This window comes from Hyperoodon ampullatus (genome assembly GCF_949752795.1).
Source record: "Hyperoodon ampullatus genome assembly, chromosome: 12".
Classification (NCBI taxonomy): Eukaryota; Metazoa; Chordata; class Mammalia; order Artiodactyla; family Ziphiidae; genus Hyperoodon; species Hyperoodon ampullatus.
This window is the reverse complement of record NC_136925.1, coordinates 41402839-41415282: the sequence shown is the minus strand read 5'-3', so window position 1 is coordinate 41415282 and position 12444 is coordinate 41402839. Positions and strand designations below refer to the sequence as shown.

Below are 12444 nucleotides of genomic sequence, written 5' to 3'. Positions count from 1 at the left end.
CATTACACAGGTATTTATTAGGGAAGGGTTAATTTGTGTGTGTAAGTATGCTACTTTTTTTCTAACTCTAATACTGATTTAGGATATATGTTTTATATTTGAAAAACTTCCACAACTTGAGGTAGGGTGATATTTACATGCCCCTTCTTTACCTGAAGACTGGTAGGTAAAAACAAATTTTATTCACACTCACAAGGAAAATAAAAAACTAGTTTAGTGCTAACTGGCTACTCCTGAATCCTCAATACCATCAATTAATCTGAGTCACAGAACTGACTCTATAAAATAAAAGTATTAAAAAGTAAATGATATTTACCTATTACTAGATTATTTGGCCGCTTCTTATTATGGGAGCCAAACATGAATAAAGAACAATCTGACTTCTTTGAAAAAAATTCCTGTAAAACCAAAGAAATCTCCTTCAATCAATGCATAAATATAAGAACCTTAAGAATTGTACCTCTTTGAAATAAAAGGTATCCAAGTTGGAAAGGAAGAGGTAAAACTGTCATTATACGCAGATGACATGATACTATATATAGAAAACCCTAAAGACTCCACACAAAAACTACTAGAACTGATCAACATAAATAAAACAAAAAGACAACCTACGGACTGCAAGAAAATATTTGCAAACAATGAGACTGACAAGGGCTTAATTTCCAAAACATACAAACAGCTCATACAATTCAGTAACAAAAAAACCAACCTGATCAAACAATGGGCAGAAGACCTAAATAGACATTTCTCCAAAGAAGACATACAAATGGCCAAGAGGCACATGAGAAGATGCTCAACATCACTATTAGAGAAACGCAAATTAAAACTACAATGAGATACCACCTCACACCAGTCAGAATGGCCACCATTAAAAAGTCTACAAGTAACAAATGCTGGAGAGGGTGTGGAGAAAAGGGAACCCTCCTACCTACACTGTTGGTGGGAATGTAAGTTAGTGCAGCCACTATGGAAAACAGTATGGAGGTTCCTTAAAAAATAAAAATAGACGGCTTCCCTGGTGGCGCAGTAGTTGAGAGTCCGCCTGTCAATGCAGGCGACGTGGGTTCGTGCCCCGGTCCGGGAGGATCCCACATGCCGCGGAGCGGCTGGGCCCGTGAGCCATGGCCCCTGAGCCTGCATGTCCGGAGCCTGTGCTCCGCAACGCGAGAGGCCACAACAGTGAGAGGCCCATGTACCGCAAAAAATTAAAATAAATAAATAAATAAATAAAAATAGGGTTGCCATATGAACCAGCAATCCCACTCCTGGGCATATACCCAGACAAAACTATAATTCAAATGCACCCCAATGTTCACTGCAGCCTTGTTTACAATAGCCAAGACATGGAAGCAACTTAAAGGTCCATCAACAGATGAATGAATAAAAAAGATGTGATACATACCTATACTAAGGACTACTACTCAGCCATAAAAAAGAATGAAATCATGCCATTTGCAGCAACATGGATGGACCTACAGATTATCATACTAAGTGAAATTACACAGAAAAAAGACAAAATATATCACTTATCATATGATATATGTGTTATATGTGTTATATATGTTATATGTGGAACAAATGAACTTATTTACAAAATAGAAACAGACTCACAGGCACAGAAAACAAATTTATGGTTACCAAAGGAGAAAGAGGGTGGGGAAGGGATAAATTAGGAGTTTGGATTAGCAGATACAATCTACTATATATATTGGGGTGGCCAAGAAGTTCGTTCGGGTTTTTCTTGTTACTGGAAGAATAAACAACAAGGTCCTATTGTATAGCACACAGAACTATATTTAATAGCCTGTAATAAATCACAATGGAAAAGAATATGAAAATGAATATTATATAAAACTGAATCACTTTGCTGTACACCAGAAACTAACACAACATTGTAAATCAACTATACTTCAATTTAAAAAAAAGAATTGTACCTCTGAACTAAAAACAAAATGTACATGTTTTTTTTTTCAGTGGAAATTAAAGAAGACTTAATGAACTAGATAGGAATAAACAAAGAAAAAGGACTTTATTTGTAGCTTTTTACTTCAAATTTTCTGATTTGGGGTACCTAGGGAAAAGATATAAGTTTAAGACTAAAAATATATGAAAACTACTAGGTTAATAAATTTTAAAAGGCCCTTTATTTTCAGCTATGCAGTTATTTTGGAATAGCACACCAAGTTTTCCATTTGCTGAACAAATGCCTTCACTCAAAGGACACACACGAATATACTGGGGACTTATATGAATTAATCAATATGGTTCCTTTGGATGTTTATAACTGTACTCATGAGTTTACAATGCATATAACTACTTTTCACTGCAAACTTCATCCACACAGGATTCTTGCCCTAGAATCTCCACACCATCCCAGCTGTGACTAGTTCCATTTTATATACCAAGCCAGGACTGACTGACAGATCTATGATGTTCCTACCAGTAAGAGATATCTCCTCCATCTGGCTCTCAAAAATATTGACTTCTATTACAGATTTGAGAGGGATGGAAACACAATTATGGGGTTTCAATCCTGAACAGCTCCTTCTACACTAGTGCCTAAACTTTATATCCTACATACTTTGATTCAGTTTATTGAGATTCCCAATCTTAGCACAAAAATTAGATTGAATGTGTTCTTGTCTACTTCTAGCATAGTTGGAAAAGCCTCCTAAATTAATGACAAAAATGTTAAAGAACACTCGAAGCAACCATAGTCCTCAACTTTTCTTTATTGAGTGCAAGACCCCCTGAGGTATGGGCCCCTCGTTTGGTTATCATTCATTCCAGTGTTTAAGCAGAAGCAAATAGGAACAAACAACTGCCTACTTGCCTATCCACTCCCTGTGTAGAGGATACAGAGTCAGAAAGTCCAAGAATTCTGGCTTTGCCATTTGCTATGGGATCTGGTCAGCCTTTCTGAGAATTAGTTTTATCATGTGTAAATCAAAGACAATTAACACTTCCTGAAAAAAATCTGCAAGGGCCACGTGACACGTCATATGTGAAAGCAACTTACACTGTGTCTGGCACAAAGCAGGTGTTCAAAAATGTTTTTTAAATGTCCAAATCAATGAAAATCCTTTCTTAAAAAAAAATTTGGGGGCTTCCCTGGTGGCGCAGTGGTTGAGAGTCTGCCTGCCGATGCAGGGAACACAGGTTCGTGCCCCGGTCCGGGAGGATCCCACATGCCGCAGAACGGCTGGGCCCGTGAGCCATGGCTGCTGAGCCTGCGCGTCCGGAGCCTGTGCTCCACAACGGGAGGGGCCACGGCAGTGAGAAGCCGCGTACCGCAAAAAAAAAAAAATTTTTTTACATTCGCATGTTAACACCCCAAAGCTTTCCATAAACTACCTTTCACATATATATAGTACTCATCTGTCATCCTTCTCCATAAAATCTGCTTTTTGTTAAAATTCTCAGCAAGAGTAGACAAATTATCTTCAAAAGACTAGATAGTATATATTTTAGACTTTTTATACGGTGTAAAAAAAAAAAACTTTAAAAACATAAAAACCATTCTTAGCTTGTGGTCCTCACAGAAACAGGGATTTAGCCCACAGGAGGTATATTTGCTAACTCTTGTGCTAAAGCACAGTTCCAAGATTACAGCAGAAGAAATGTGCTATTGGGGGATGGGCAGTCAGGAGGAGGAATTCAACCAAATTTCCAACATGATTACTGTTTCCACAGCCATTTTGAGCTCTAGTGGTCTGAGATTTACAGCCAATGAAATATCTTCTGTCTCTGGAAGCGGGAGATCAAAGAGAGGAAATGCCACAATTTTAAGTATAAGAAAAGCTGTCATATTGACACTGGATTGAAAAAAAAGTACAGAATGCTACAGATTCTACAACATAACACTTCTACAAAGTGGTCACTCAACTGAAAGCACCATGGTGTCACAAAACAAAATCAGCCCTGGATAAGTCACGTGTGGAAGAGAGAGATTTCTGGGTTAGACCCTCCATTTTTACTTTCATGATCTCTTCAAAAATGATGGTGAAAAACCCAAGACTATGATAAAAGCAATTTTATTTTAAAAAGCTATTTATTTTGACAATATTTTTTAATATAATTTTCACTGCAGTTAGTTGCCAAATTAGGATAAGATGCTCAGTTTCAGTTTTCTAATTAGTTATTGAGATTCTTTTCAAAAATTTTTTCTTTTAAATTCACTAACTAAAAGAACAAAAAATGGCGGTCCTGTCAAGAGAACATAATCATGTTCTGATTTTTTTTAAGTCAACTTAAATAGTTTAATCCACGTATTCCCTTAAGATTTGCTTCAGTAAGAAACTAATATCATCACATACTCAAAGTCCACTTATCATTCACCATTTATTATATACCACCTTTTACCTTCTGATTTCCTTCACTAGACTTTTTCATTTAGTTTTGATTGTCAACACACTCAAACGGGAATTTGATTAACTCTAGAAAAGCAACTGACAATTGTTAGTAATCATTTGGGTAGTGTTTCTTGTTCTAAAACCACTCAAAAAAAGAAAAGTAAAATTTTTTTAAATCAAACTTGCTCTATAAAAATAGATCCATAACAAGCTTCCTTTTGACAATCCATTAATTATGCACTTAAAATGTAATTCAATTTTTTAAAATTCTATCAATATACTTGCAAGCAGTGAATACATAACATTCACAGTGAAATGTAAGCTCTATAGTAATCTTTTTGAAAGCATAAAAGTCTTATTTCCCCTGCATTCTGCATCAAAATTCCCTCACATAGGATGATTTCTAATTCAAAATCAAAAATTAGGAGTACTATTAAATTAAACAAATTAGTTTGAATAATCACTTACATGCCTTCTTAAATCAGAAAGATTCTACTTACCAATGATGTCTGATCCTCAAATGGTCTTGTAATATTTTTCCTAATATTAAAAAAAAGTTACCCTAATTTTAATAATCTTAATAAGTAATTCACCCATAACAATAAATATTAAGATAATTTTATATTCAGATGATCAAAAAAAAAGCTAGAAGAATATTCATTCAAATATTTATTTAGTGCCTATTAAGTGCCAGGCACAGAAATGTTCTAGGAGCTAGGGATACCATAATACCGCGTCAAACAAGATCCTTGCTTTCACGGAGCTTACATTCTAGAGGAAAAATGAACAATTTCAAAAAGTAATATCTGTTGTGACAAAAATAAAATAGGGCACTGTGTTAGAGTGAAGAATGGAAAATGATTATTTGAGCTGAGACCTGATAAATGAGGAGTTAGCCATGGAAAAGTTTTGAGGTTAAGAGTATTCCAGGAAAAGGAAACAGAATAAGAAAAGATTCTGAGATGGAAACAAGCTTAGACTATTCAAGAAACAGACGACAAATGTCACTGGAGCTTAGTGAACAAAGGGTTAACGGCGGGGTATGAGGTCAAAGATGTAGACTCGGCCCAGAATATGTAGGGCCTTGTTGGTCAAGGTAAGGAACGTAAGTTACTAAAAGAGTAACAGGAAGCACTGGGGGGGTTTTAGGCAAGACAGTGATATGATTGGATTCAAATGTTCTTTTTTTTTTTTTAATTTAGTTATTTTATTTATTTATTTTTGGCTGCGTTGGGTCTTTGTTGCGTTCCCCGGGCTTTCTCTAGTTGCGGTGAGCGGGGGCTACTCTTCGTTGCAGTGCACGGGCTTCTCATTGCGGTGGCTTCTCTTGTTGCAGAGCACAGGCTCTAGGTGTGCAGGCTTCAGTAGTTCTGGCATGTGGGCTCAGTACTTGTGGCTCACGGGCTCCAGAGTGCAGGCTCAGTAGTCATGGCACACAGGTCCAGCTGCTCCGTGGCATGTGGGATCCTCCCGGACCAGGGCTCGAACCCATGTCCCCTGCATTGGCAGACGGATTCTTAACCACTGTGCCACCAGGGAAGCCCCAAATGTTCTTTTTTTTTTTTTTTTGCGGTACACGGGCCTCTCACTGTTGTGGCCTCTCCCGTTGCGGAGCACAGGCTTCAGACGTGCAGGCTCAGCGGCCATGGCTCACAGGCCCAGCCGCTCCACGGCATGTGGGATCTTCCCGGACCGGGGCATGAACCCGTGTCCCCTGCATCAACAGGCGGACTCTCAACCACTCCGCCACCAGGGAAGCCCCAAATGTTCTTTTTAAAGGACTGCTCTGTCTGCTATGTAAGGATGGAATGTAGCACAGCAAGAGTGAAGGGGTTAGTAAGGAGCTATCACAGTAATCCAGGAGAGAAAGAAAAAAATGGTGGGTTGGACCAAGAATAGTAGTAGTGGAGATGGAGAAACAGTGGGTAGAGAAACGCAGAATGCTATCTTTCATGCAAAAGGGAGAAAAATAAGATTATGTATTTTTATTTGCTTAAATATGCATAAAGAAATTCTGTTAAGATATATAAGAAACTAATGATAGTGGCTGTGTGTTTATATTTTCACTGTATATTTTTGGATTTTTAGTCATGTACGTAAAGTATAAAACAGTTCATAATTTTTATGAATTTAAAGAGAAATAAAATCATATACACATGATCTCAATTTTGTTCAAAGAAAAACTATATATATAGATATAAAACTTCATGAAGAGAAAATATACATAGTGCAAATATACATAGTGCTTATCTATGGGTGATTATTTACTCTTTTCCCAGTTATCTAAAATAAATATATATTACTTTTATAATCAGTAAAAAACAAAAAATGTATTTAAAAAATGATGCAAGACAAACAAATCAGGAAAAATTACTGCAGCCTTTATGATTAACAGCTAACAGCAATTCACAAATAAGCAAATACGACCTGTTGGAAACATTGGGAAAATGCAAGTTTAAACAAAATGTCATTTTCACTTCTTAATTTTAAAAAACAAACCAAAAGTAGGTAGAGACCCATGAAACTCGTACATTTTACTCTGCCAAACTTCTCAAAAAGCACTACTGTTAATATGCTAGATTGGGCATGAAGTTATACCCAGTAATCTCACGTCTAGAAATCTCATGTAGGAACCAATACAAAAGAAGAACTCATTTGTGTAAAAATGGCCATTTTAACATTATTTATAAGAACAACAACAACAAAAAAGAAAATCAAAATTTCCTCAAGTTAAGGAACAGTTAAGTAAATTTTAGTATAACCATTTAATAGGCATTACACTAGCATTAAAAATAATATCTAAAGGACACCTATCAATAGAAAAATGTTTACAAGACAAATGAAAAAGGCACAAAAGAATTGTCAGAATAATGAAATTGTTTCTGTACCATGACTGCAGTGGCAGACACAACTCAATGTATTTGTCAAAACCCATGAAAGTATACACCACAAACAGTAAATTTTACATACATAAATTAAAAAAACAACAACCAGGAAGTGATAGAAAACCCAAAACAGAATACAGACTGTAATAAATTACCTTAACTATAGTAGAAATGAATAACACAATCAATCACATTGAAGGGACAAAAATAACCTAACCTGACTTACACTGGAAAACAATATTTTTACTGCATATTGTGAGGTTAAAGACAAAAAGAACTGCACATAAATTCCATACTCTAGTTAGTAAAATTGTTTCTTATAAGGTTAGAAATTCTGAAACTACTAGAATTACACAAATAAGTAAATATATTATAACAAAAGCAAGGTTTCATACTGTCAGAAGATAGAAGATACAAAGAAAAAAAGGAGAAAGGCTGGAATGAAGTCTCTGGTATTTGACTGGAATTGGAAGCACTAGTATGCACTCATGATTTTTTAGGAAGTATCAGTATCAACTCAGGTTTTTTAAATAAATAAATATAAACAAATATAGACATGCGTACATGCATAGGTTAATGTACATAATATTTATTTTCAAGCTCTGTCTGCTGAGAGGACCTAGAGACAATGACACTCCAGTAGCAACTGAGCATAGATCCGTTTCTAAATTATCTGTCTCCAATATATGGAACCAGGGCTGACTCCAAGGCTGTGGCAATGAAAACTACAAGATGAACCCAGAGCATCTTGTGGTGCCAGAAAGGAAGTGCTCAAACACAGGGGGCCAAATTGAAAAGCCAACCTGACAGAGATCCCAATGGCCAAATAGAGAACAATTTAGGCAACAAAATAAATCATGACAGGACTTCCCGGGTGCCGCAGTGGTTAAGAATCTGCTTGCCAATGCAGGGGACAAGGGTTCGAGCCCTGGTCCGGGAAGATCCCACATGCCACAGAGCAACTAAGCCCATGTGCCACAACTACTGAGCCTGCGTGCCACAACTACTGAAGACCGCGAGCCTAGAGCCCCTGCTCCGCAACAAAGACAAGCACCGCAATGAGAAGCCCGCGCACCGCAACAAAGAGTAGCCCCTGCTCGCCACAACTAGTGAAAGCCCGCGCGCAGCAACGAAGACCAAATGCAGCCAAAAATTAAATAAATAAATAAATCATGACAGCACTGGATTATAACCCCAAAGAACGTAATAAATATCTGTAAGTCCACACTGACATAAATAATTAATTAAACAAATGGAGGAAAAGGGACAGATTTTCCTTACAGAATTCCAATTAATAAACGTAGAGGGAATGAGAGAAATCGAAAACCACTACTAGAACACCACAGTAATCACTGTTGTAGACAAGATCCACTGATGAATGCTAAAATGAATACGCAAAAGTTTGAGGAGAAATAGGATTATCTGCATAGTCTCTAAGTATCTCCTCTAAACGTTTGTTAATTACAAAGGGGAAAATAGAAACTTTATAGTGGAGAAACCCAGCAGACACCACTTTAACCAAGGTTAACAACACCAGTAATAAGACATAATGTACTCCCTGGTATGATTTACTGAAAAAGGCACATCACTTTTGTGGTATTCTTGCCCATAATGCATAATCTCAATCCACTCATGAGAAACTTAAGTGCAAACTGAAGGTATTTTACAAAATAACTGACAAATACTCATCAGAAGTGTCAAGGTCATCAAAGACAAGGAAAGACTGAGGAACTGTAACAAACTGGAGAAGACTAAGGAGACATGACAACTGAACACAATGTGGGATCCTGGAAGAGAAAAAGAATATTAATGAAAAAACTGGGGCTTCCCTGGTGGCACAGTGGTTAAGAATCCATCTGCCAATGCAGGGTACATGGATTTGAGCCCTGGTCCGGGAAGATCCCACATGCCACGGAGCAACTAAGCCCGTGCACCGCAACTACTGAGCCTGTGCTCTAGAGCCCGTGAGCCACAACTACTGAGCCCGCATGCCGCAACTACTGAAACCCGTGCGCCTAGAGCCCGTGCTCCACAATGAGAGAAGCCACCGTAACAAGAAGCCCGCACACTGCAACGAAGGGTAGCCCCTACTCACTGCAACTAGAGAAAGCCCGTGCGCAGCAACAAAGACCCAACACAGACAAAAATAAATAAATAAAATAAATAAATTTATAAAAAAGGAAAAACTGGTGTAAACCAAATCAAGCCTGTGATTTAATTAACATTATTGTACCAATGTTCATTTCTTACTTTTGATAACTGTATTATGGTTATGGAAGTTATAACATTTAAGAGATGCTGGGAGAGGGTATATGGGAACTCTACAATTTTTGTAATTTTTCTGTAAGTCTATTACTATTTAAAAATAATACATACATGCTATGATTACAACTCTGTAAGAATATTCAGTACAAATGAAAACACAGACGGGAAAGAAACAAATTTTAAAATACTCATAGCAGGGCCTCCCTGGTGGCGCAGTGGTTGAGAGTCCGCCTGCCGATGCAGGGGATACGGGTTCGTGCCCCGGTCTGGGAGGATCCCGTATGCCGCGGAGCGGCTGGGCCCGTGAGCCATGGCCGCTGAGCCTGCGCGTCCGGAGCCTGTGCTCCGCAACGGGAGAGGCCACAACAGTGAGAGGCCCGCGTACCGCAAAAAAAAAAAAAAAAAAAAAAAAATACTCATAGCAGGACTTCCTTGGTGGTCCAGCGGTTAAGACTCCATGCTCCCAATGCAGGGGGTCGGGGTTCGATCCCTAGTCAGGGAACCAGATCCCGCATGCCACAAGCAAAGACCCAGTGCAGCCAAATAAATAAATATTTTTAAATAAATTAATTAAATAAAAGTAAAATACTCATAGCTATGTATGTAAGGAACTGTAGTATTTTTTAACCAAAATATTTTTCTAAATCTCCCATAAAGTGGTTGGTTGTTACTTTTATAATGAAACAATATAATTTAATAAGTGAAAAAAAAGAAATCATGACTTACTTTTTATACAGAACTCCATATGGTTTCTTCAGTGCATACTGTAAAACATAATTTATAGCTTTCAAAACAAAACACATTCTGAAAAGCAGAGGTAAAAATCAAGCATTGTAACAGTCATTATACAAGATTATCCTGGTCCCTGAATCCTATTCTGCTATCTTCTGCATGGCTCCCTTTTGATCACTTATAACTTGCAACACGAGCTTAATTTTGTTAGCTGGGATTTTCCTAATTAAAAATTTCTATGCCCTTTCAATATTCTATCCAATTTAACTGATTCCCTTCATTTCCTTAAATTCTAGCTTCATCTAGCCCACTCTCCTTTAGCCATCCCCAATTATCTGCAGTTCCCCAAATGCATCATGCTCATTCACACGCCCTTTTGCACAAGCATTTTCCTCAGCCTTGGAAGCCCTTCTCTTCCGCTTCCTTTTCTCCTTCTTGTTCCAACTCCTCCTTCAAAATGATGCTTAAGTGTCATCTCTAGGAAGCCCGTCCTGTGTGTGGCAACCCCCATGGGATTTTAACTCAGCCTCCCATCCTATCCTGTGTGTACCTCCAGCACAGCACTTCATTCACAATGCTGTTAACTTTTACTTGTCTGTCTTCCTCACTAAGCTCACTGAAGGGAAAGACTGTGTCTTATGTAACTATTAATCCCTAGCACCTAGCACAGTAGTTGGTATTGTTGAAAGAATAGATAGTAATATGCAGTTACCTCGTTTTACAAGTTAGATATGTTCCTGAAATGTGAGTAAATCAAATGCTAGTAATTGAAATCAGGTGAAATTTACTAAGGGAACTAGCTGCTGTAAGGAAAACCAGTAGTCAGTGCCTTGGTGAGATGTTAGTTTTTCTCTAAGGCTAGCATTTCTTAAGGCAAGCCAAATTTATCTATGTATTTCTCAGGCAGTCCAACTAGTATGCTAAAAATTTCCTAAGATGATTTCAACACCATTTAAAAAGTAAGTATATATATACGTACCACATCTCTAAGTACTTGTGTCACTGTTGAACTTGCATTGCCCCCTTTAATCAGCATAGCATTTTTAATATTTTCACTGAGTTTCGGTTCTCTTTTCTCAAGGAATCTCTTGGCTCTTTTTGTTTTGGGCTTTCTATTCAGAAAAATCACAATTCATAGCAACTTAAAACATTTTCCTCATATTACAAAACCATGACTTATGTGCAAATTCTTAAAAATCAACAGAGACATTACATGACATTTATCAGTTAGGATTCCACCACTAAACAAAATCTCACTTTTTAGGGGAATATTAGTAAAAGATATTCAGCTATTACTGTTAAAGAAGTGTTAATTTTATTAGATATGGTCTTTAAAAAGACTCCCATTTTTATATTCCCAGCATTCTTTTATTACTGTTTTCTAAACCTTTTATTTAAAAAAAGAGATAGAACTTCCCTGGTGGCACAATGGTTAAGAATCCGCCTGCCAATGCAGGGGACACGGGTTCGAGCCCTGGTCCGGGAAGATCCCACATGCCGCGGAGCAACTAAGCCCGTGCGCCACAACTCCTGAGCATGCATTCTAGAGCCCGCGTGCCACAACTACTGAAGCCTGCACACCTAGAGCCCGTGCTCTGCAACTAAGAGAAGCCACCACAGTGAGAAGCCCGCGCACTGCAACGAAGAGTAGCCCTCGCTCGCCACAACTAGAGAAAGCCCGCACGCAGCAACGAAGACCCAATGCAGCCAAAAAATTAAAAAATAAATACAAAAGGCATTTTAAAAAAAACAAAACTAACCTAGACCAATCACTCTGCAATTTATGAAGGGAAAACAAATCCATTATTCTGATTGTATGATGTGACAGCAGGAGTAGAACGCTTTTATACACTCTGTTCACCTCTGCTTACACTACGGTGAGAATCTTGATTTTCCAACAGTTCTCTGCCATCTACTGAAATAATTCCTCTTCTCTTAAATAACTATGACCCTCCCTCCTTCCGGTCCCACACATACTTCGTGAAGTAAAAGCAAAACAGAATATACACAAACTTACTTTACCATGCAGACTTAAAAAATTCACCAGATAAAATGTCAAGCACATTGAAAGCTTCTAATCATTTACTGGTTGATAAAGATACACAGTACTTTTTAAGTCAAACCAAGAGAGATTTAGTGTGTCTATAACCCAATAAAAGTGCTATATGTTCTATATTCCATGTGCTTTATTACTTCTGACTAACCAGCAA

General features: G+C 37.7%; 1 protein-coding gene across 1 annotated transcript in view; it reads right to left on the bottom strand.

Moving 5' to 3' along the window:
- The window catches only part of RPF2 (ribosome production factor 2 homolog), a 35232-nt gene extending 23947 nt beyond the window's left edge, over positions 1 to 11285 (bottom strand). Inside the window, exons 1-4 of the mRNA XM_079716225.1 lie at positions 11214 to 11285; positions 10229 to 10266; positions 4853 to 4892; positions 317 to 398 (exon numbers count right to left, since the gene is read on the bottom strand). Of these exons, the coding sequence (XP_079572351.1) occupies positions 317 to 398; positions 4853 to 4892; positions 10229 to 10266; positions 11214 to 11270 (217 nt within the window). The 5' untranslated portion in view covers positions 11271 to 11285. The remainder of the gene's footprint in view (positions 1 to 316; positions 399 to 4852; positions 4893 to 10228; positions 10267 to 11213) is intronic.
- Between the last annotated feature and the right edge of the window lie 1159 nt (positions 11286 to 12444).